At 49.6% G+C, this 25,068-nt stretch overlaps 2 protein-coding genes across 11 annotated transcripts in view; one reads left to right on the forward strand and one right to left on the reverse strand.

Moving 5' to 3' along the window:
- The window catches only part of Usp35 (ubiquitin specific peptidase 35), a 22,906-nt gene extending 18,356 nt beyond the window's left edge, over nt 1–4,550 (reverse strand). For 4 of the 9 annotated variants that reach the window (XR_001785559.2, XR_869724.3, XM_006507823.4 and 1 more), the window contains exons 1-2: nt 4,079–4,537; nt 2,784–2,890 (exon numbers count right to left, since the gene is read on the reverse strand). Coding sequence is in view for 3 of the 9 variants with exons in the window: in XM_006507823.4 (XP_006507886.1) it covers nt 2,784–2,876 (93 nt within the window). In the remaining 6 variants the exon portion in view is untranslated. Of the gene's footprint in view, nt 1–2,783; nt 2,891–4,078 lie in introns of all 9 variants that reach the window. The other 5 variants (XR_003946477.1, XR_001785560.2, XR_003946478.1 and 2 more) reach the window with 4 other exon arrangements.
- On the forward strand, nt 4,550–22,458 carry Kctd21 (potassium channel tetramerisation domain containing 21). 2 transcript variants are annotated; one of them, XM_006508100.3, is made up of 3 exons: nt 4,550–4,613; nt 19,055–19,167; nt 19,535–22,458. In XM_006508100.3, exon 3 carries the CDS (start codon nt 19,564–19,566, stop codon nt 20,344–20,346), a length of 783 nt encoding a protein of 260 aa, XP_006508163.1. In that variant the 5' UTR covers nt 4,550–4,613; nt 19,055–19,167; nt 19,535–19,563; the 3' UTR covers nt 20,347–22,458. The 2 variants fall into 2 exon arrangements, with proteins under 2 accessions (XP_006508163.1, NP_001034128.2); NM_001039039.3 differs by lacking the exon at nt 19,055–19,167 and having other exon boundaries at nt 4,565–4,613.
- The last annotated feature ends 2,610 nt before the right edge of the window (nt 22,459–25,068 follow it).

Consider the following 25,068-nt stretch of genomic DNA (forward strand, 5'->3'; position numbering starts at 1 on the left):
CTTAGCTGGCTCTCCTGGTGTGCCGCTGCCTCTGCTCTTTACATTCTGCTGTTGTTTGAACTCTAAGTTTGAGTGACTCAGGTTGGCCTAAATCTCTGTGATTGCCTGGTCTTGAACTCCTGATCCTCCTGCTTCCACCTCTCAAGCGTTCCAAAATTACAGACACCAATGACTACACCTGGCTTCTTGATGTTTGTTTGTTTGTTGTTTGTTTTTAGACAGGCAACCTGTCTGCAACCCAGGTGAATCTGTATCTCTCTGTGTCCTCCCTCAGCTTCCTCAGTGCTGTGATTTTAGGTCTGAACCAGCAGAGCTGGCTTTCATTATTCTCTGAAAATAATTATTTCATCTTAGAAAAAAAATGCCCAGAATCCCCTCAAGTGGCCGTGGGAGGATGGTGGCTAGGGCCCCACTCTTACTCCGAAAGAGGCTTATCTGGGGTGCGTTCTGGTTACCAAAACGATCGATCAGCTCCAGAAAGCTCCCACTGGTTTGAATGGGTTATGATAGGAACAAGAAGCACTCAGCATGGCTCTAGACGTGAGGAACAAGAAGGAACTCATCAGCAAACACCAATTCCCATTGCCTGGGAAGCAAAGTCCGGGCCCTCAAGGACTGTGGCAGCCTGGTGTATTTACAGAGCACCAGGCAGTGCAAAACGTGACCCCCGTGGACATTTAAAGACCAGTCTCAAGGCTAGAGGTGTGCCTCAGGAATAGAACCTAGTACGTAGAATTAACAAGAAATAAAATGCCCCACCACCCATGTCAGCCTTGGCCCTCTTTCTTAGGCAGGACCTAGGACAAGGCAGTTGCTGTCATCAGCTTCCTCTGCCTCTTGGACTGCTGGGTGGGTCCTGCTTTTTAACCCAGGCTGCCAAGAAAGCAAGGCATTCATGCTGCTAAGAAGAAACCTTAATCAATGAGATTTTGGCATCATGTATAGCGGGCCAGGGCACAGGACAGGCATAAATGGAATTCTGGAGCCAAGGAAGGTTCTAGAAGACCATTTTTCAAAAATCAAAGTAGAAATGGAGACCTGTACTGTGTGACCTTGAGCGAAGCCTATGAGCCACGGGATAAATGGCGTTTGGCTAAACCACAGAAACGGATTGACGGAGCGAGCACCTGCCACTCCCCGCCCTTTTGCCTGATACTACATCAGGTAGGCTGCACCTGGCAGCTGGAAGGAAGCCCAGTCCATCAGAACCACCTGAAGTTCCAGTCACAGAAGCCAGCCTTCCTCAGTCTTTGGCCTCTGCACAAGCCCTGCTACCTGCCACACCGCCTACGCAAGTAGTCGGGTCATCTGTCACCATGGTTACCAGTAAACCCACTCTGTGAGATCCTGGATGCATTCATGCAACAAGAGCTTCAGAGGTTTCTTCTTCACCTGACTCCAATCGCAGGCCGGAGAAGGAGGGCAGGAGTAGGGGAGAGGGGGGCACACATTTCCAGGCCACGGCAGAATCAGCCGGCACTCTTCCCTCCCAGAAGAAGCTGTGGGCCACCAGCCCTCCTCAGGAGAAGCTGGGTTACCCAGCAGGGATGGCTTGTCTACACAGGCTTTGCATCCAGCCAGCTGCTCCATACCAAGTGGAGCAGCCCTCCTCCCTTCCCAGAGCCTGTGTCCAGAGCTTCCGCTCAGAAACCACCAGCTCGCCTGAGGCTAAGCGCTTCCTAGCATCTCAGCTTTCTCACAGGCAAATGGGAGCTGTTCTGGGCCTGCAACTCCTAAGACTTGGTCATCTGTCATGGAGGGAACACACCGGTGCTGTGAGGGGAAGCAGGCAGGGATTTCAGTTCAACTCTTCCCCTCGGCAGCTCAGCTCCAGCCTTCCCACCCCCACTCCCCCAACCCGCCCCCATCAGCTTCTCTTCACTCCTTGCCTGGACTAGGACAGTAGTCTCCTGAACCTCACTCACTCTCTCATTCGATCCATCCTCCTGTCACAAGGCCTGGAGGACAGCAGTCCAGATTTTTAATTGCGCTGGACACCACCTCCATGGTAGCCTTGGTGACAGAGAAAGAGACCCCTTCAACTCTCAGCCTCTGAAACCCAAATGGAAGGTGACTGGCCACTTACCTCTTGGCCTTTCCCCAGCATGGCTGATGCCCTTGCCCAAACCCTGAGTCTGTGCCCTCAGCCTGCCAGCCTGCCAGCCTGCCAGCCTGGTGTCCAGGCACACTCTGTGTGGATGCTCCAGGAACCCGGGAGAGGGAACACCCCACCCAGAAGGCCCTGAGCCTTCATCTGTCCCTCATGGATAACCCTTGGCATTTCAGCTGTGTGTTGACAGTCCCCTGCTTGTGCTTCGGAGAACCTGGCTCTTCCCTATCACCATGGGGGTTAGGGGGGTCCTGAGCTCAACCTCCATCACCTCCTCAGCCTCTCTCCCTCAGCAATGCCATCAGATTAACCTCATTTCTGAAAAGTTCCCTCTTGCCTGGCTACTCAGACCCTCAAGGCCACTAGGCCCCTCAGTCAAAGCCCATACTCGAAAGCCTGCCACTTGGGCTGTCTATGTGACACCACACTGATATTAGGCATAGATGGAAATTGGAGAAAGGCTGTTTTGTTTTGTTTTGTTTTGTTTCTGTCCTCTCTATGGGAAAGGGCTTGCCTCTTCTTTCCTGGCTAATTCTGACTCATCCTGCAATGCCCAGTTCACAAGCCATTCCCTGTCCCTCCACAGAGCGAGTCTCTAAGCTCCGGTTCCCAGGCCGCCTTGGCTCCTTCATCCTCTGCAGTCTAACTTGCTCCAGCACGCTCTCTCTCCTACCTGGCTAGGGTCTGACTCTGGAGGAAGTAGATCCAATCCTGTTCTGTACACAGCGCCCAGGATGATAGTGTGCCCAGGGGCAGAGGTGGCCATGTATCTAGGTGTGCCTAGATATTGATGAGAGACATTTGGTAACAAAACGAGATAAAAATCAAAGATGTGACCAGAAAAGTAGTATCCAGAGACAGAGTTACCTTGAGGCCAGTCCCTGTCCCTCCTCAGCCTGGGCCTGGACTCTAATATCCATGACCCTTGAACATCTGCGAGATACCTCACAGAGGCCAAAGAAGACTCAGCCATTCCAGAAATGGCCCATACAAACAAGGCAGAAAAAACAATAAGAAACCCCAGCTCCTGGTTAGCCCCTGGATCTGCTGTTCCCAGATCTCCTCAAAGGGGAGGAGGGAGGGTCTGCAGGTCCCTGCCCTGCGTTGGGGAGGAGGGGGTTCATCTGCTGTCCTCTCAGCCCCTCACATTCATGCCCCCACACCCTGACTCCTATGGACGCCAGGGTTCACTCGGGTCTCTTGGCAGCAGAATGTGTTTTAACTCAGTGTCTTACCAAGGCAACCCTAGCATGGCACCCTTCCCCCTAGGAGGCCTCGACCAGCCCCAGGCTGGGTCCTGGAAAGACAGGAGTGAGGGCTTTGCTAGTGACAGGCAAGAACAACCCTGTTACTGAAGAGGAATTAGAGAGATGGAAGAGAAGATGAAGAGAAGTCCCCTCTGGGACTGTCCACACTCGCCCCTGATTACAGAGCCACCACTCACTAACCTCTGCTAACCCAGCCCCCACTCCCAGCCCAGACTTTCTCTGAGGGAGGACAGGCGCTTAAGCTTCAGTTCTGCAATCTGCAAGCGATGTCAAGGCCCCCGGACTCCAGGACAAAGATGATCAGACTGCCTCTGGATCCTCAGTGTCTACTCCAGTTGGGCCCCCTCTCTTCCTTCCTTACGCCTGTTTAGCCCAGACTGGGGGTTCTCCGCAAAAAGATTGCCAGGCGTCATGGTTCTAGTTGTGGCTGCTCTCAGGACTGAGAGGTACAGAAGCTGGAACTACTCAGTTGATGAAGGAGATGGTTAAGGCTCAGAGAGGGGCAGTTAGAAGGCCAAGGTCACACAGCAAAGGCCCAGAAGCACCTAGATCCCCCACCTTCCAATCTCGTGCTCTCAGAGTCCTAAAGATAAGTAAGGAGCACTCGAAATGTCAAGAGTGCAGACACTGCCCCCGCCCCCCGACATGAGCACTCAAACACCCAAAGCCCCCTTAACTCCTAGACTTCAGAGGGCCTTACCTTAGAACCCACTCCTGGGCGGGGCGCATGGGCCGGACTAGACTAGGCTGGGCCAGTCGAGGTCAGGGCGGGTCCTCCGCTCCCCTACCGAGGGGTCCCAGACCGCAGGGATGCTGCTGCTACTTTGTGATGTCCAACTCCACCCACCCCGCTCCGCACAACCCTAGATGGACCTGGGCAGTGCAACTGCGCGGTCTCAGAGCTGCGGGACGGAACTGGGAGAGGGGTGAGGTGCGGGGAAACGGGGCGGAGCCACAGCGGGGGTTACCCTGCGAGCTCCCAGTCGGGCCGCGTCCCCTTTAAGGCCAGCTGGTCCCAGTGCCGGCGGGGCGGGCCAGTAGGGGGCTGGCTCTCCGCGTAGCCTCCTGGGAGGTGGAGTCCGGGCCCGGCACGCGGCACAGGAAGGAACGCAGAGGGGACTACAAGTCCCGGCGGCCAGCGCGCGGCCCGGGACGACCCGCCCCTGCCCCAGCCCGGCCCACCCCCTAGCGAAGCTGCGCTGGCTGGAGGGGAGGCTGCCGAGCGAGGGCAGGAGGTGGGTGCGGTGCGCAGGGGTTTCGGGGAGGGCTCTGGACCCAGCGGACGCATACATGTCTTTCCGGGCACCTGTCCTGCCGTGAAAGGTCATCTGTCGCAGCCTCGCTGTTCTCATCTGTGAAATGGGGTAGCCCCGCCCGTGGCCGCGGGGGAGGGGCGCGTTTCGGGGTGAGGGGGTAGACCGAACCACCTGAGGGGCGGGGCTGGAGAAAGGGATGCGCTGTGGGAGGAGCCTTTGGTGGGTTAGGAAGAGGAGCCGAGTCTCTAGGTGAGAAGGGGACCTCTTGTTTGATCAGAAGGGACCGGTTCCAGAGCTGAGGAGTGGGTGCTGGGTTAGGTGGGCGAGCGCGAGGCGGACCACAGGGATGACAGGGACCCCTCCCAGCTCTAGTGAACCCAGGGCGTGTGGATGTACACAGCACCATTCTTTCCATGTGACTAGAAATAAAGAGCCCATCCCTGGAGCTCAGTGCGTCACACACATACTCATTCTACTCACATCCCGCCAAGGCCTCACCGTGATAACTGTTTCCAGTTGAGCAACACACCTGATAAGTGACTTGCCCCCAAAAGCCTTCAAAGACCCTGCCTTTCTCTGCCCACAGGGGAAACAGAGGTTTGGTCTGGGGTGACAGGAAAGAAGCAAGCATTGTGATGCCCCACCCATCCAAAGTTGTGCTCCAGGACCTGTGCCCTAGCACTTTCAATGCCCAGCTACAAGGCAACCCAATGCCCCACCCATCCAAAGTTGTGCTCCAGGACCTGTGCCCTAGCACTTTCAATGCCCAGCTACAAGGCAATCCAATGCCCCACCCATCCAAAGTTGTGCTCCAGGACCTGTGCCCTAGCACTTTCAATGCCCAGCTACAAGGCAACCCTTCTATGGTGTCTTCAGGCTGGAGCTATTTGAAAGCCCTTTGTTTACAGTTATCACTGTTGGGAGGAGTGGGAAGGCCACAGGAAGAGAAAGCTGAAAGGAGGTGTGGGTGCCTGAGGAAAACCACAAGATGAGCCAGGGTGGCTAGGGAAAGTTCTGCCTGCGGTTGAGGGATGGTGTTGGGACCATCTTCAACAAAGCATTTCTGTGCAAGCAAGGAAATGCCTCAGGTTGGGTGGTCTCTTCTTCCAGCCCACCCCCACCCCGCCCTGATGGGCACAAATCCCAGTGCCCCTTGTGTGAACTGAGGGGAGCAGCCTGTAGGCCTCTCAGAGATAGGACAGGGCAAGGTGGCCGTCAGCTGTTGGGTGTGAAAGGATGAAGGGGAAGTCTGCAGAGCTCTGGGCCAAAGCCCTATCCTGGAGATCACCCTGGGTAAGGCTGGGAAGCTGCTAGGTGATCGGCAGTCGTCACTCACTTGAACCCGGTGCTCTGTCCCTTCCCCTGCACAGTGGAAGCCACCATGGCCTTGGCAGCATGACAGCCAATTAGACATTGTCCTACACATTTGATTCCAAAGTGAAAATTCAAGGGAGTATTTTCAAAATGAAAAGTTTTAAAGTGTTTATCTCCAAAACAGGGACATAAATAGTCCTGTTGGTGCACAAGTCCGGGAAGGTGAAGATAGGTCTAACTAAACAAAGTTAAAAAAAAAAAAAAAAAATGTCTTCCCTACTCCCTGCCCAGCCCCAGTTTCTGGGGATAGCAAGGGATTTCTTCAGCAGGGAAGCCAGGCTCCTACTTAGGTTAACTGTGCTAAGTACTGAGCATAAAGTACTGTGCTAAGTACTGAGCATAAAGTGCTTTGAGTCAAAAAGGATGGTGTGGGTGCTACAGGTGAGGCTTGGCAGCCTGATGAGATTTTTCCTTCAAAATCCTGGCCAAGGGGAGGCTAGAAGTCAAGTTGCAGAGGAAGGGAAGGGCCTGTCATGCTGGTCTATAAAGCCTACGAGAGTGTCTATTTCATGAGGCAGTGGTGGCTCTCACCTTTAATCGCAGCTCTTGGGCAACAGAGGCAGGCGGATTTCTGAGTTTAAAGCCAGCCTGGCCTACAGAGTGAGTTCCAAGACAGCCAGGGCTACACAGACAAACCCAGTCTTGAAATACAGAAAGAGAGGAGAGAGGGAGGGAGGGGGGAGTAGAAATTAGCATGTTGAGTAACTATCACAGTTTGAACTGTCATGGTTTTCCTGGCCGCCACCATCTTCCCTCGGAGAGCCTACCACAAACACTGACTCTGGGCAAAGACCATATGCTGTCCTCTACCCCAGAAGTCCCATTGGTTCTCTCTGCCCATGCTCAGCACACCTTGGCTGCACAGCAGGAGTCTCCTTCCTGCCACTTGACAGCCACAGATGCTAGGCTCAGGAGGATGCTGTTGTCAGAAACAAGGCCCAGACAGCCATATCTCAACCCTGGATCACAGAATGGAAGAGGGGCAGGCTGATCCTCTGGGCTAAGTCCAATCTAGAAGGACTTCCTGATCAAAACACTTCTCCAACTTCGGTCCTAGTTGACTATCTTAGTCTCTAAATACCAAACCTGCATTCACCTATTCATGCTTGAACACACTTGCCTTTCCACAGACACACACACAAACACACACACACACACACAGTCAGACACACACATCTCCCAGTTACTTTACCTTATAAGCCAAGCTTGATTGCTTGCCCCTATAGTCCAAGCTACTCAGGATGCTGAGGCAGGAGGATCACTTGAGAGCTCCAGACCAACTGAGAAAGGGCAGCATTATGAAAACCTATCACACAAGAGAAAGGAGGGAAAAATAGAAAGAGTGACTGAGAGAGGGAGAAAGAAAACATGAATATCTTAGCCAGGCATAATGGCACATGCCCATGTCCCCAGCACTTGGCACACAAAGCAGAAAGATTGGTTTTCGGCCAGCCTGGGGCACATAGTAATACCTTATCTAAAATTTTATCTAAATTTTCCTAAAGTCTCCAGCATATCTCCATCTCATAAGAGTGGTGTTTTCCTACGTAATTGTAATCTTACCTTTTGTATTTCCAAATAAACACTTGGTATTAAATTCTTTCCAGATTGCCCTTCTCCAAAACCCTTTAGTTGTTACCTTTAATGATCCAGTCTAGTCAAGATCCACCCACTGTATCTGTTAACATTTCTTTGAGCAAATCATTTAATCTGGAAAGGGCCATCTCATATGTTTTTATTTGATTAGTTCCTTAATGATTAGATCTTAGCTATTTCAGTTTCTGGCTTTTTAGTAATGTGGACTTCTGATCCCATCATTTTAGAAGGCAGCTATCAGGGGTCTTCATGAAGCCATTTGGTTAGTGGTTAATGTCATGACAGCATACATCTCCATGGTAACAGGGAAAATGTCTGTGATACATTCTCTAGACCAGTGGTTCTCAAAATGTAGGTCATGACCCCTTTGGGGGTCAGATGACCCTTTCACGGGTCACCTAAGACCACTGGGAAACATGCGTTTGCATTCTGATACCTAGCAGTAGTTAAATTACAGTTATAAAGTAGCAGTGAAATAATTTCATGGCTGGGGTCAGCACAACATGAACAACGGTGTTAAAGGGTCCCAGATGGGGAAGGTCAAGAGCCTCTGCTCCAGACTGTGTTCCTTCCCTGCCATAGCCGCTGGTGATCTTTGCCTGAATTGCAGCACTGAAGGCTACAAAATGGTGTGGTCCTAATTGTGCTGTTCTTTCTGTGTTAGTTGGTGTTCATTTTGAGTGGAGAAGTATGTTGAGGCAGGGTCTCCTGTAGCCCAGGCTGGCCCTGAACTCCTTCCTAGTGTCCCTACCTCTGCCTCCCAAGTACTGGATAAAACAGGCCTACAACACTGTGTTGGTTAGTGGTAATTGTCCACATGACAAAATCTAGAATCACCTGTGAGCCAGGCCTCTGGGCATGCTCTGGGAGACTATATTGATTATCTTAATTGATGTGGGGTGATCTGAGTTAGTTATTTTTCTCTTGCTGCGATAAAACACCTTGACCAAGGCAATTTGTAAACGAATTTGTTTGAGCTTATCCAGAGAGCTAAGAGTCCATCTTGGCAGTAAGAAGAGTTGAGAGCTCACATCTTGAACTGCAAGTAGAAAGCAGAGAGCAGGCTGAGAATGGTGCATAACTCTTAGAACCTCAAAGTCTGCCCCAAGTGACAAACTTCCTCCAGCAAGGCCACACCTCCTAAATCTACCGAACAGTACCACCACCACCACCACCACCACCACCCCAGACCAAATACTCAAACACCTGAGCCTATGGAAGATGTTCTCATTCCAACACCACAAGACCTATGTTTCTAGTTTTTTTGTTTGGTTGGTTTTGGGGTAGTTGTTGTTGTTGTTCTGAGACAAGGTCTCACTGTGTAGCTCTGTAGCTTTCTGGCTATCTGGAACTCACTGTTTCAACCAGCTAGCCTTAAACTCAAGGGGATCTGCCTCCTCCTGCTGGGATCAAAAGTATGTGTCACTACACTGGGCCACAAGACCAGCTTACAAATGGAGAAAAGAAACTGGGTGCTTGCTGCCTTCTGTTTCCTGACTGTAGATGAGTGTGACCATGTGATGTGCCTCCTCAGTGTGACCATGTGGCGTGCCACAAACCCTGCTGGCCTGGACTCCCCTGTTGTGATAAGCTGCAACTCAAACAGTGATCTAGGCTTCTCTCTTGAGGTTTTTTGGTTTTGGTTTTGTTGTTGTTGTTGTTTTGTTTTGGGGGGGTTGAGGTTTTTTTTTTGTTGTTGTTGTTGTTGTTGTTGTTGTTGTTAGGATGTTTTATCACAGCGGCAGGAAAAGAAGCTAAGGCAGCAGCCGGACCCACCCACCGCCTGGTGTTCCTTTTTATAGAATAGCATTTTCTTCTTTCTCCCTGTTCTTCCTCACCCCCTTTTCTCTGTTTGCAGTAATATTATAGACCCATTAAATTTTTCCAATGTGCTAAAATTTATTGTTATCTTTTTCTTGCTACTCAAATTATATTAAACCTGTCCTTGAGGCCAGCTCCTATATGCTTCTAACATGAACATATTAGTCTTTGTTCTTTATTCTCTGGCAAAAGATGCTCCAGACCCACCTGGAATTTTTCCTTAAAAACATCTATTTCTCAGGGAAGTTCTAGTTTCTTCTTGAATGAGGTATCTATAAAGCCCCATGCAGGTGTGCTCATATTGCAGATCATCTCTGGGTTCTCTGAGTGAATGAACCAGAGGGAAGAGAATTATTACTCATAGGTTCAGAGTTGTTACAATGTTTGGTCTTTACTGATAGCACATAAAAGATTCTACATCTTATTATTATTTTAGGACAATGGTAATATCTTTTGGTTTGGGCTCAGTAACTCAGTAGTTCAGCACCACAATCAATCAATTAATCAATGTCTCTTGATTTCCTCTCAGAAACATTACGAGCCTTTATTCAAATTCTGTTTATGGTCCTTAATAAAATACTATAGCTTATGGTACTGACCAGGGCACAGCTCAAGAGCCCTCATTTGAGGAGCCTCCTCTCAGTATGTGGGCCTCAGTAGTCGCCTTCACTATTCTGGGCTTTGGTTTTATAATTCTAGAACCAGGACAATAATCACAGTCCCTCACACTGCTGCTGTGACATTTGAATAAAATATTCTTCAGGAAATGCCTCACAAGGCTCTGAGAATCCATAGGCTCACTCAGGAAATACTCACTCTCTGGCCCCTGGCATGGGATTGCAGTCAAGTTGAGACTGGCAGATGTGAAGATACCTACAGGGGCAAAGACCTTCACTTCCAAAGGCTGCAGAATGCACACCCTGCTGGCAGAGTCGCCTGCACACAGCCTGCTGATGCTTTGGGCATGTTATCTAATCTCCTGAGCCTCTGTTTCCCCTTTGTAAAGTGGAGGTAATACTCTCTGTCTGTTGTGGAGCTTAAAGAGGCCACTATATTTAACACACCCACAACCAGGTTGGCTGCACACGACTACCCTCCTGGAGTCTGCAGGGACTGAGGATTGCAGGGCACAGCCCTTACAGAACATCTTCAAGAGTTCTATTTCAAAGGTCTTAATTAAACGTTGCAAATGATGACTTTCAGGCTCTAGACTGAAATTGCCCCTTCCCACAGAGCCAGGTAGGGCACCCTGGCCCCACTGTCCTGTCAAATGCTCTTAAGGACCAAGGCACTCCCGTTTCCTAGTTTGATGTCTGTGGTTTGCTCAGAGAGGCTGAGAGGGTAGGGTTTTTTTTCCTGCATTTTAACTGGACAAGCAAACTGGAACTTTAGATTTGCCTCTTAGAAAACCTTCATAAGAGAACTGTTAATTCACACACGGGGCTGCTACTTGGAGCTTGTATTTCCTGACTCAGTTTGCATCCTCATTCATCTTTTAAACCTGACCTTTAAGACCTGCTCTTTTGAATGCTACATTTTCAGTAGACACCCTGTGTTACTGTTGAAGTAGAAAGGTCTTGATTGCACAGACCTGCACTGTGCAAGAGCTGTTTGTCATCCTGGGATTTTTGACCCCTGGCCTCAGATGTGATTGGGCCAAGTTCCACACAGAACCTGAGGATATGGCCTCTTGTTTTCATTGCACACTGGGGTCCTGCGTAGACGGACATGGACTGAGGTGTGCGATTCAGATCTCAGCTCCCTCACTAACTAGATATGTGATCTTGAGCCATTTCTTACCCTCCCTGAGCCACTGTTTTCCTCATCTACAAACTGGGAAGGGTAATAAACAGTATTGTAGGAAAAAATAGGTTATTAGAGGCCTAGGATGGGCTTCAACCTAAACTGACACAAAGCAGATGCACAGGAGAAAGCCCATTTTGGTTAGTGTGTACATATTTGGGAGTCCCACAGAAAAGAGGCTCAAAGAAGTTATGATTGAAGTTTATACAACATCCTGGAGTAGAGAAAGGAAGAAACGCTTAGGACGCTGGCCGAGGTGGAGAATTATGGGGGAGTAGGGGTGGGGAGGAAGTTACTATGGGTTGATGAACGCCTCTGGTGGCGTGGCCGTCTCTGAGCCACGCTCTTCTGGGTTCTCACGAGTTTTCTCTGTACTGCAAATCCCCTTCCTGTGAGTGCATCACTCCAGAGGTGCTCCTCTGTCTGCACTTTCTCAAAATAACTGAACAATCGATAAGCGAAAGGGGACATGGCGGATCCTGGCTTCATGCAGTCATACTTGAGAGTGGTATGTCCCAGACCACCACAAAAAGGAAAGCATGTAGCACAGCTGAATCATTCCTTGTACCTTTCTGTATAGCGTTATTAAAAGTAGGGCTGAGGATAGAGCACAGCAGTAGAGAGACTGTCTTGACATCCCAAAGCTGTAGGTTTTATTTCATATATATGCGAATGGTGGAGAGACAGCGCAGTGATAGAATGCCTGCCTAACATACATGAGATTCTAAGCTGATCACCACCACCCAAAGTGAAAGGAATTAATTAAAATGAGTAAAGTGTGAGGCGAGGCGCAGGGACAGGTGGCAGCACTGGGCTGCCAAGCAGGTTGCAGAATGGTGTTTGAGCATGCGGCTTCGGCGACTTTTTAAGGCTGTTGCACCTTCTGTTGCTTATAGCTTTCATCCCCAGTTTTGTCTGTCTGCCTGTCTGTAGTGCTAGGAATGGAAACCAGGACTGCATATATTTGGCAGATGCTCCTGAGTTCTCCACCTCAACCCTTTACAACCACTTTCTGAACCCAGGGCCTCACATGCCAGCAAGTACTCTGTCATGGAGTTACGCCAAGCCCCCATCTTAGTCACTGTAAAGTTGCTATGATGAGACATTATGATCAAGTCAACACTTAACTCATTCATTCATTCATTCATTCATTCATTCAGGTTTTTTGAGACGGAGTTTCTTTGTGTAGCCCTGGCTGTCATCGTAGAACTTGCTCTGTAGACCAGGTAGCCTTGAACTCAAAGATCCCTCTGCCTCTGCCTTCCCAGTACCGAGATTAAAGGTGTACACCACCATCACCGGGCAGCATCATTTATTTCAAAAAAGCATTTAATTGGGGGCTGGCTTACAGTTTCAGAGGGTTGGTTCGTTGTCATCATGGCAGGGAGTATGTCTGTGTGAGGCAGACACGGCCCTGGAGCTGAGAACTTTACACCCTGATCTACAGACAATAGGGAAGGAAAGACACCGGCTTGGGCTTTCAAAACCTCAAAGCCACTCCCACTGACAACATTTCCTCCAACAAGGCCATACTTCCTAATCCTTCTAATCCTTTCAAACAGTTCTACGCCCTGGTGACTAAATATTCAAATATATGAGTCTATCAGCTCATTATCATTCAACATCCCTTCCCCCCACCCCCCACCCCCAAAAAATCCCTACCCTTTACTCTTACACCAATACCAAACATGCTGGTAATTTCTCTGACACTGTCTGCCTAGAGTTAGTGCGGACCCTACAGGCTCAGAGGGCTCTGCTCTTCCTTCCTCAGATGCCAGTTGCAACTGTAAGTTGTCATGTGTGCATCTAACCAGCTAACTGTAATCAGAGGGCCCCAGAACCTCCTACCCAGGCCAGATGATTTGTAAGAATGTCCTGCAGAGTGCATGAAGGCAGTCTGCTTAGTGGAGTTTTGGCTTGTAGAAGGATACATCTGAAAAGGCCAGGGGAAGAAGTGCACGTGGCTGGGTAGGAGAAAGGCCAGCAGCTTTGTTCCCTCCACCTGCCCCACCCTCCCGATACCTCTTTGGGTTTGCCAGCTCATAGTCCTGTTTGGGCATTTGTGAAGACTCCAGTATGCAAACATGGCTGATTAAATTATTTAGTCATAGTGATTGTCACTCTGGTCCCTGCTGAAAGGTGAGGGGTGAAAGTTCAACTTCTAATAGCTGATGTTCCTGGCAACCAGTCGCTGCCCAGAAGCAGCTGCTGACGTAAGCTGTGCTGCTGTTGGCAGCTGTTGTTAACAACATCGGAAGATGCTCCAACACATGTACTTCGGAAAGTGAGGGAGGCTGAGATCAGTAGACACCCAAAGGAGCTTCTGGGGCCTTTTCCCGTTCAGAACTCTGGCCTGGACCTGGAAACGGGTCCAGGATGCACATTTCTTATTACCACAGTCCTCCTGGACCTACTGTGCGCTAGACATCCACCATGCAGACAGGAGTCCTGTCATTGTTATGAAAGGACTAGGGGCTCAGAAAATGATTCCCCAAAGTGTGAGACTGCTTGCTGAGTGCCTTGAATTAACAAAAGAAAACAAAAGCCTCTCTGACTTCCTGCCCTTCGGACTCCTAACTTTCCTTCCAGGGGGTGGGGGTGGGGGGGCGGCTTTCTCTGAAGATTCTATTGGCTCCTCAACTCGGAAGAGGAGCTGAATCACAGAATAGACTAAGGAACGCCACGCCCAGTGCCCAAACAAATCTTATCACAGGTTCTCACCTGTTCCTCTGGGAATAGCTCTAGAAAGCTCTTCTGACCCGAGATAACCAGCCTTACCATGTACGTATCCTTTCCACACAACTCGTGTGGCAAGCCCCAGCCCCTGTTCTCGCTTGTCACTTGGAGCACTATATAGATCTTAGTAACCTGACCCTTCTTTGGGGTCTATCTGTGGAACAACTATATACATATGTGTTTTTCCTCTTGTGGACCTGTCTCCTGTCAGGTTATCTGACAGATTCAATTCTTACCCTCAAAGGGTGGAGTTGTGTCTTTTCTCTTCCCTACAGTCTCAACCTAGTCTATAATTCTGATCTTAATTTAAAGCACTCTGCAGGTGAGTGTCTCCCTTTGGGCTATCATTTTATGATCACGTACACACATATAACTGAAACAAAAATATCACTGCAGTCGATGCAACGGGTCACAGCTGAGTTACTGTATTGATTTCATGACTCATGAATATGCTGTGTCATTCTCTGTTTCAGTTTATAGAGATAATTTATAGACAATGAAACTCATTCCTCTTAAGTGATAATTATTTTTGACCACCATGACATTGAGATGTACAAAATTTTCATCACTCCAAAATATTCTGTTGTGCCTCTTCATAGCCCATGCCTTCTCCCCAGCCTGGCCACGAACAGATCTCCATCTCTAGTTTTCCTTGTCACAATAGTATACAAATAGAATCATGCACATTTCTGGGGCTGGCTTCTTCCACTTGTAATACTTTTCATCTGTGTGTGTGTGTGTGTGTGTGTGTGTGTGTGCGCACGTGTGAGTGTGTGTGTGTAAAAGTTATATAATGTATAGTTCTGAGTCATATGCTGTTATATAACTGTAGCACAATTTGTTTATGTTTTGGTAGTTTCTGGGTTTCAGCTAGTGTGAGTAAAGCTGTGTTAGACATTCCCATGCAGGGCTCCATGGGCATACAGCTTCCTCTCTGCCGGTGGAGGCCCTTGGTCGTATGGCAGCAGAACCATCCTTGCCTTTTTATCTTACCAACACTCTACCTCTGTGTGTCCACCAGCATTTAGAATTGAGCACTTTTATTTTTGTAGACGTACAGTGGTATTTGTGGTTTTAATTCCATGCCTCTAACAGGTAGTGCTGCTTAATTGTTCTTTGTGTTGTTACTATTTCTTTGGTTTGGGTTTGATTTGTGTGACGGGAGATTGAGACAAGAGTCTTATAAAGCCAAGACTGGCCTAGAACCAGCCTAGGCTGGTGTTGTGTGACACTTTTTTCTGGGAAAATGTGAATAAATGTCTACTCAGTTTAGATAGGAAACCACCGTAGTCCAATGAGGTAAACCAGTGAGTTTTATTGGAGTAACTTACAGGAGCAGAAATGACTCAAAGACATCTGTATTACCCAGAGCCCTGTGTGACAGCTCACAAAAAGCAGAAGCCCACTGCACAACTGTCAGCAGCTTGGAGGGCTGGAAATTATCTCAGGCTGCTGGCCCGTGGGATTGGAGCCTTCTTTAGGCAGCTTGGCTTGTCTGAGAGGATGGCTCTGCATCCTTGTTTATGTATCCTTGAAGAGGGAGAGGCCTAGTAAACAGACTCAGTTTGAGGGACATCCTGGAGCTTTGGAATTATTTATTTTGGGGGCCTTGCAAGCTTCCCTGCAGGATAGAGCATTTCACCTCTCCTTAGAACATCCTTGTGCTCACCTCAGTTTTAACATCCTGCCTCTTAGTGAGCTTCCCTCCAGTCTAGACCTTCCTTCCAGATGGATTGTTTATCCCAGAGGAACTTGCCATAGAACAGCTGGTGTCAAAGAGTAATCTTCCACTTCCGAGCTGCTGGGATTGCAGGCATACACCATCATGTCTGGTGCTTGTGTTGCTTCTATTCCAAGACTGAGCGTGTTCACCTCTCAGAAGCCAATACTGTGAGACAAGGTCGTGGTGAGAAGGAAGTCAGGGTTTATTCAAGGGCTGAAACTCTGAGATGGTAAAGGCTATCCCGGGAGCTTCGGCAGATGAAATGGCTTCTTATAGACAGGGAAAAGAGATGCGTGGAAGGCTGCCTGCTGAGACAGCTTCTCCTCACACAGGGTGTGTCCTTTCATCTTTGGCCTAAACAGCTTCAACCCCATGGGAATGATACCTGGAATTCCCTAGACAAATACATTGCTTTTCTAAAGATTAAGCAGCATTTACACAGTCTAATAAAACCTGTTGCTCATCAGATGTTCTGCAAAGCTAGAGAAAGGGTGAGGTTTCCTACATGCTAAGAAAGCATTCTTCTAATGAATTATATCCTGGCCCTTTTTTTTATTATAAGACAGGGACCTAACTAAGTTGACTGTCCTAACCTTGAACTTATAATTCTCCTGTTTTAGCTCTCAACTATCAAAGATTACAGGTTTGAACCATCAAACTGAACAAGATTGAAGCCCACAGAAAAGCTTTTTGTTCAGACAGGAACTCACTGCGGAACCTTAGCTGGCCTGGAACTTACTATGTAGACCAGGCTTCCCTTGAACTCACAGAGATCCTCCTGTCTCTGCCTCCCTGGGTGCTAGAATTCAAAGTATGGACCACCATGCCCAGTGAGAAGAGAGTTCTTAACATAGGAATTTGGGCAGAGCCTCACAGATAAACTGGCTCTTAGTTCAGGCCTTAAACGTTGACAGTAGAAAAGATGGAGGGTGAAAAGGGTGTGGGTAGCAGGCAGGGCAGGTGGGTGCGGTGAATGGCAGAGCCCAGAATGTAGAGAGCGGTGGGTTGTGGGGAGAGTGGACAGACAAAGTGGTTTAGACAGGGAACAACGCTTCAGGAAAGTCTGGCCTAAGAACCAGAAGAGAACAAACAAAAGGTAAAGCCAAGGGAAGATGGAGAGTGTAGACGAGGGAGCAGGCCTGAGGCTGAGTTCCTACAGTGCTTACAGAAATGGCTTCAAGACACATTGTAGTTCTGAAGAATCTAGGCAGCCTCCCAGGTCTTGACCTCAGCAGCTGATAGCCAAGAAGAATTCATAGTGGGTCTGGAGCAGATCCCATAGAGGGTTCCCAATGTTAGAGCAAGAAGCCTGCCTTCTTAAGTCTACCTCAGCTCCTACCAACTAAAACTGTTGCCTTCCCCAGACAAAGGACAGATAGTCCTGAAACCATACTCTGCTACTTTGTGCAAGCAGAGAAACAATGTTTAGGCACCACCAGTAAATCTCCAGGAAAGCCTGGAGTCTCCCGGCCCTCTCCACCCCTACACTTCTGCACTAACACCTGGAGGTGCTGATACAGTCTTTGGACCACAGAGGACCACAGAGGGCTGTCTGGAGTCCAGCCCCTCTGATCCTTGAGCCTGCGGAACTAAATTACTTCCCAAAGCCTAGGCTTGAAGTGCAGTATTTTAGAAAGGCTGGGTTGGGGGAGAGGGTGACATTTCTCAAGGATAAGAGCACTAAAATATGCAGGTTGTTGTCTGAAAAGAAAAAGAGTTCAGAAATGGGGAAGGTGAGAGAGAAGATTCTAGATTAGTTCATAAGAGTAAAGGTGACCCAGTCCTGGGTCCTGCCTGTGCCTGACTCAACTGTGAGGCCAAGCACCCTTCCCAGCCGCGGTTCCCAAAGGATGGCCTCCGCCCCTTCCCCCTACCCCCTTCCGCGGCTGCTTGCCCACCCAGCTCTGTTGGGCCTCCCTAGTGTCTCACAGCCCATCTGTTCCACGCTTCTGCCAAGAGTTTTGTAACTTCACCGTGGGCTGGTTGCTCTTCAGACACTCCAGATGGTTCATGCTTTTCTGCAGAATCAGAACGCCCCATTAGACTGAGGAGGACTTGAAAGGGGACATTCCCCCACCCAGATGCACAAAGCATCTAAGCCTCTTGGTCCATCCTGGCTCCATCTCTGGAGAGAAAGAGGGTCTCAAGTATATACCCTCTTCAAATAGAGATATACAGAGAAGTGTTTTCTGCCCCTGCTATCCCATCCCCACACCTCCACGGACCCATTTCCCAGTCTGGGCAGTAAGCCAGTTTAGCAGGATGTTCCCTGCTGTGCCAGGATTCACACACACACACACACACAGCTCTTTGTGCATCTGTCTTGTCATCGCACCTTCACTGTCTCCTGGCTGCCCTCCCCCTACTCCCACCAGCATAGGTTCTTCCTTAGGGCAGATCTGAGGCTTATTGCCTTGTTTCCCTAGCTCCACTGCCAGGGTAATGTTGCTGAGCTCAGTCTACAGGTTTCCTGTAGAAGCTGAAAGGGAGGGTATACATACTCTCTAGAGAGCTCATGCTCTCTACAACCTTAAAAAGATTTTAGATGCACGGCTTCCAGTTAAAGGAAACTAACGCCCTAGATGCTGGAGGCTATAAGGCAGTGAGAAGTATTTTTACCATCTTTCAAAAATATTTTCTTTATTTTTATTGTATATGTGTGAATATTCTGCCTGCATGTATGTCTGTGCAGCACATGCAGGTCAGCAGAGCCCTCAGAGGCTACAAGAGGGTATTAGATCCTCTGGGACTGGAGTTTCAGGCAGTTAGCCCCAATGAGATTACTGAGAATTGAGCCCCAGTCCTCTGTAAGAGCAATAAATACGCTGACCACTGAGCCATCTTCAGTAAAGGGTAAAGCTCCTGCAGGAAGCAGCACTGCTCTGCGGTCAGCTTCAGATAGCTGAGGGGCGAGATGAGCATCTTCATGACAGAGTGGGTTGGTGTGCTGGGGGGAGGGGGGGCAGGGGGATGTCCAGAAAAGATTGTCATTTGGAGGCCAAAAACTAAGTGATCCGTGATCGTTCTGGTAGATAGGAAATGGCTCTAGTTACAACTGTTTGTAATTTGAAAGAGAAAAATAATTCTCTTCAGATCAGCACTGATGGGGAGAGAATACTGAGCCCATCATAAGGCATTGGTTAAGTACGTCAGAGAACATTCTCTAGCCAGGAACCTGAGTGTGAATCCTGCCAAAGCTCGCACTTCTCTCAGCCAGGAGTCCTGCCCCTCCCCCATCCTTGTCTGCAGTCAGAGTGGATAACGACTGTCTGTGTCAAAGGCGACAGGACTGTTACATATGCAAATTAATATTCACTTAAAAAATTCAAGGAGTTCTGTCTCAGACACACTTTCCTTTCTTCCACAGACCAGTGGCTCTCTGGCCTCAGTGAACATTTGAACTCACCAAGGAAGCTTTTCAAAGATTCCTCCGAGTGCTGAGCACACAGGCCGTGTGTGCAAGTGTGTGTGTCTTCCCTTGTGAGTTTAGCATGCTGTACACACCATGGCAGTTATCAGCCATTCCCCAGTCATTGGTACACGGTTCCCTCACTGAAGGCTTGATCTGTACTTAGGAGTTAAGGACTGTGACTATGTAGATATGGCTGGGTAATAATCTTTTTTGGGTTTTTTTTTTTTTTTTTTTGGTTTTTTTTTTTTTTTTTTTTTTTTTTTTTGGTTTTTCGAGACAGGGTTTCTCTGTATAGCCTTAGCTGTCCTGGAACTCACTTTGTAGACCAGGCTGACCTTGAACTCAGAAATCCGCCTACCTCTGCCATGAGTGCTGGGATTAAAGGCATGCGCCACCACGCCCGGCTAATAATCATTTCTTATTTTACCCGTCTAGAACTATTTCCAGGCACCCAGCCTCCTACCATGTCTGACCCCATTACACTGAATGTTGGGGGGAAGCTCTACACAACCTCACTGGCAACCCTGACCAGCTTCCCCGACTCCATGCTGGGGGCCATGTTCAGTGGGAAGATGCCCACCAAGAGGGACAGCCAGGGTAACTGCTTCATTGACCGTGATGGCAAAGTGTTCCGCTATATCCTCAACTTCCTGCGGACCTCTCACCTGGATCTGCCAGAGGACTTCCAGGAGATGGGTCTGCTGCGCAGGGAAGCCGACTTCTACCAGGTACAGCCCCTGATCGAGGCCCTGCAGGAAAAAGAGGTAGAACTCTCCAAGGCGGAGAAGAATGCCATGCTTAACATCACCCTGAAGCAGCGCGTGCAGACGGTCCACTTCACCGTGCGGGAGGCACCACAGATCTACAGCCTGTCGTCTTCCAGCATGGAGGTGTTCAACGCCAACATCTTCAGCACGTCCTGCCTCTTCCTCAAACTCCTTGGCTCTAAGCTCTTCTACTGCTCCAATGGCAATCTCTCCTCCATCACCAGCCACTTGCAGGACCCTAACCATCTGACTCTTGACTGGGTAGCCAATGTGGAAGGCCTTCCAGAGGAAGAGTACACCAAGCAGAACCTGAAAAGGCTGTGGGTGGTCCCTGCCAACAAGCAGATCAACAGCTTCCAGGTCTTTGTGGAGGAGGTGCTGAAGATCGCTCTGAGTGATGGGTTCTGCATTGACTCTTCCCACCCACACGCTCTGGACTTCATGAACAATAAGATCATTCGGTTAATCCGGTACAGGTAAAAAGATCCTGGTCACACTGGGGAAGGCGTTCCCAAGCAGCTCATGTCAGCGAAGGCTCTGAGGAGAGTGTCTCGCCAGTGGCCCGAGGCGGGGACCTATACTAATCTGTATTAATTGCATAGCAGGACCTGATTCCCCATAACAAAGTTCACCTTCTGGAATCAACATGTCCTCTGAACAGAACCACCTTTCTTGCCATTTTTGAAGTGGCGATGGATAGCTTTGTGATGACAAGTTCAAAGTCAGCTGAAACGTACAAGAAGAGCCCACAGGAGGTCTCTCTGGCTATGACAAAGAGCAGCAGTTTTCTTACGGTGGAATCACCTGCCCCTAGTCAGTGCCCTGCTAACCCATCTCCAGAGAGAGCCTTGGCTGTTGAAGGGTAGGGAACAAGAGTCTCCTTTTAGTTTCCTAGGCAACAACATGTGCAGCAAATCCAGTCACTCCTGTTCTTTGCCTTGAGGATGCGCCCAGGCACCAGGACACCTTTGCCCAAAGGCAACAGTATTTGGGTGTTTTAGAATGCAATATGTTCCCAGAACCCTTTGTGGCTCCACTCAGGGAGAAAGTTGAGCCATGGCATGGCCTAGGGGCATGAGTGTCCAGGCTGAGGCAGGAGGGGTGCCCTTCCTGAAGAGGCTGGTATAGAAGGATTCTTGGCTTCAGAGAGTGTTTGTTTCCCCTGCAAAGATGTGATGGTATCGAAGCCAAGAAGATGGAAGACACTTCGTGATCCAGCTGTTGCCTGACTTCTGTAATCCCAGCCCTGTGGATTGCAGGCATCACTGACACCAGTCAGTTTAAACCAATAATACGTTATGAACTCTCAGGGTTGGAAAATAATCTGATAGTTTCTTAGTTCTTCCCCCTCTAGGATACCCCAGTCCGTGGCAGGGAGCCCCTCTTCTTGAGTATCTCCAAGGGATCCCTTATGCCGGCTTGCACACCCCCTGGTGACACAATGGTCACTATCCCCAAGGCAGTTTCTGCTATGGTTGAGCAGTGCTGGCTCATAGAAAGCTCTTTCAGTATTGACCCCAAGTCCGTCCTGTGCTAGGTCTTGTTGTTAGACCTTCCTCAGTACATGGATACGTGTCCCTGCTTTGACTAGACACTGAAGATGTCACTACTCAGAACTGATTCCCCTTTGCAACTTGGCTTTATCAGAATCAGCTCCTTTCCATCTTTGTAAGCCAGACGTCTTTCTTACGGCTTCGCTTTGTTCTCAGCCCCCCGGTTCATCAGCCTTCCCCACCAGCATGGCTCAGCTTGCTCCTAATTATTTCTGGCTAGAAGATCACTGACTGAGGGGCTCTAGGGTTTTGGGAAATGGTGTTCAGCAAGCAGTCCAGGGGTCCTCTATAATCCCAGGGCCCCTGAGTAACTGGCCAGCCCCAACACTTCTCTTAAGAGAGCAGTCTTCCTTGTCGTACTGTCCAGTCCCAACACTTTTCCTGGGACACAGTAAGCACGGAAACTCCAGACACTACTCCCCGGCAGGCAAGGGGCCCTGTGGAGTGACTACAGCAGTGAGAGTCTTATAGCCCCCACCCGAGAAGCGCTCCACACACAGCTAGGGAAGCCTGGAGCCCGCATCCACAGGTGGACAGAGCAAAGGGCTTCCAGAGTTACACTCTGTGAGTGAGAGGTTACAAAGTTAGAGGCAAAACTTGGTCCTGAGGCAATAAAGGCCTTTCTCTCCCTATAGTGGGACTCAGGAGTCTCTGTGTGGCTGTCTTGAGCCGCTGCACCAGGGGTACTCTGGAAAGTTCTGCAGAGAACCCAATCAGGACAAGCAGATCTGTGGTCATATTCAAGTAAGTCAAAGAAGAAATCTCAAATCAACACTGTCCCCCTCCCCCGAGTAAAACTTTGCTTTCGCCATCTTTTTGGTGCTTCCTAACTCAATACCCTGACCCTAGGGCAAGTACAGAGCCTGTTAAGCCACTAACATACTATGTGACTATACAAGTCACTCGCCTCACTGAGCCACCTCCATTTCTTCATCTGTGAAATGGGCATACAGTAATACATAACCCTACCTACCTCACAGGACCGTTGTGAGGATCAAACAAAATAATGTATGTGAGAATAAATGATAAATGACAATTACTTTGTGTCTGCTTCCAAAGCAGGGGAGGTCTCCAGTTTTACATCCCACTGAGCTAGGTTTGAACTGACTCTGTTGCTTACTGTCAGATCCTGGGCCATGTTGCTGAGCTTCTCGGATTTGTTTCTTCATTGGGTTAACACCCCTGCACCGGGCATCTTAAAAGAGTTGGTTGGAATTCTAGCTGGTCCTGGAACACAGCTCAACTGATGCTCTTTTCAGAAGGTAATCATGGTGGACCACTGCACAGGCAGAGTGTAGCTGACAAGCCTGGAAATGAGCTTCACATACAAGCTGCGGGGAAGAGGTCAGCCCTTCCCACAAAGAGCTCGAGGGGTGGTAGAGAGTGGGTTAGCCATTGAGTATGCTAGGGCTGCACTGAAGGTAGGAGGCAGGGAAGTGTGTGAGGATGGGTGGCTCTTCCACATAGCCACTGCCCAGGGGGGGGAAGGGAGGCGGGGGGGGGGAGGGAGGGGGGAGGTGATGGAGACATCGGTGAAGTCAACACAGTGTCTCCAGGCCTCACACCTGACAGGTGAGTTCAGCCATCTGCCTAACAGAAATGTAAGAGGAACAAGGAGCAGTGTGAATGGTGCTGGTGCGGTGCGGTGCGGTGCGGTGCGGTGCGGTGCGGTGCGGTGCGGTGCGGTGCGGTGCGGTGCGAGAGTGGAGCAGGGCTGGGCTCTTCTGAGCCCCTCACTCCCAGAGGGAGCCGGCTGTGCTCAATCCAGCTTTACCCTTGCTGAGGCTTGCCAGCTCTCTGCTCCTGGCCTAGGTTGTTCCCACACATGCAGCAATCAGAAAAGATGCCAGTGGGAGCACCAAAGCACCTGGATGACCAACCACTGCATGAGGCCTGCCCCCAGCCGGGTCCCTGCATGCTTGAAGACAGCAGTGGCTGCCTCCTTAGGTACCATTCTCTGGCCTGACACCCACAGGACCACCAAATGATCCTCCTATTGCTGTGGAGGCCAAGCCTCGTGATCCTATTTTGCCGTTGGGTCCTGTATTAGTCAGGGTTCTCTAGAGACACAGAACTTACGGAATGTCTCTTGCTTACACCACAGTGTTCCACCTCGGTGCAGCCACCCCCAGCTTGTTTTATTAGCCACTAAATGGGCTGGAGAGTAGCATTTATTAGAATTCACCCAATTTCAGCTTCCTCTTATGAATTATTCCCAACAGGCTGTGTGAATGGTGGATTAGCCAAGGTCAGCTTGTGGGTAGTCTCTTCACAATGACCATCTGGGAAGCCTAGGTCCCCAGGGCCTCAGGCCTGGTGGCAGTGATTGGCAGGGAAATGTGGCCCTCTGGTCATTTCCCAAAAGAAAAAGAAGGGAGGGAGAGGGAGAGGGATTGAAAACAGAGCTATCAAAGGATGGTAGTCAGGTCCTAAAGATCCTAGCTTTAACCACTCCATCTGCCCAGACAGCTGGGTACCCTCAGTCTACTTCAGAACCTTTGGGACAGTGTACGACAGGCCAAGAGTAGAAGTCTGGTGGCACTGAGGAGAAAGATTGGCCAGTCAACGCCAGAGGCTCACTGAGCACCCACAGCTCCCAGGTCCCACCTGACCCAAAGGCTGACTGGATGGACTTTGAGGGAGGTGCTGTCAGCCAATCACATGGGTAACAAATCTGAACCACGGGTGTCTGACTCGCATCCCTGCTGCCAATATTCCCACAGCATTTCTAAGCTTCTCTTACCATTTTCCAATTCTCTGGCAGGCTAGAGTATTCCAAGACACTCTCCTCTATGCCAGGTGCCCTCAGCCTGCCAAGGCCTAGGTTCCCTTTTACTAGGAGCTGGACATAGGCCTAGTTAAGCCACATTTGAAATCCTCTGGGAATCCATGCAGCTAAAGAACAAAGGGTGTGTGCTCTCTCCCAGACCCTAGTGTTGTGTTGAATTTATGTAATAAACACCCTTCGCTACCTCCAAGCGTCTTCATATCCAGTTTCCTCCTGAGGCGTGGGACACGGTGTGCTAGCTCACACTTCTGCCTGGGCTGCCCCTCTACCTCCTTGTCTTCCCAGCAAGCCTCTACTCGTCCCTAGCACTCTGCATAGGCTCTGCTTTCTTCACCAGATGAGTCCTGACCCTCTTGAGCCCCCCTGGACCTCAGGGGGATGTTTATCATTGTTGTTCACCCAACGTGTTAATGATAAACCATCAACAGCCACATCTCTGGGGCAAAGTTGGTAGCCTGCACCAGTCGCCATGGCACAAATGCGCTCGAGTGATTAATTTCAAGCCACCAATGTGGTATCACTGCAAAGGAGAGAAGAGAGGCTCACAGAGTTCGGGAGCCCAGAGTAAGATGTCCCCATCTGCCGGGCAGTAGTGGTGCACACCTTTAATCCTAGCACTTGGGAGGCAGAGGCAAGCGGGTTTCTGAGTTCAAGGCCAGCCTGGTCTACAGAGTGAGTTCCAGGACAGCCAGGGCTACACAGAGAAACCCTGTCTCAAAAAAAAAAAAAAAAAAAAGATGTCTCCATCTCTGCCACTCTTTCTTGTAAGTGAAGGAGCTCTGCCTTGCTGTTTAGACGGAAAGTCCACTGGAACTTTTTCTTGTAGCACAGGGACATCAACCAGTCACAGCCCTATGCTGA

Source organism: Mus musculus, chromosome 7 (assembly GCF_000001635.26).
Source record: "Mus musculus strain C57BL/6J chromosome 7, GRCm38.p6 C57BL/6J".
Taxonomy (NCBI): domain Eukaryota; kingdom Metazoa; phylum Chordata; class Mammalia; order Rodentia; family Muridae; genus Mus; species Mus musculus.

Excerpts from the sequence above, each read along its gene's own strand:
- Kctd21 (XM_006508100.3), top strand. The coding sequence starts at position 19,564 with ATGTCTGACCCCATTACACTGAATGTTGGGGGGAAGCTCTACACAACC.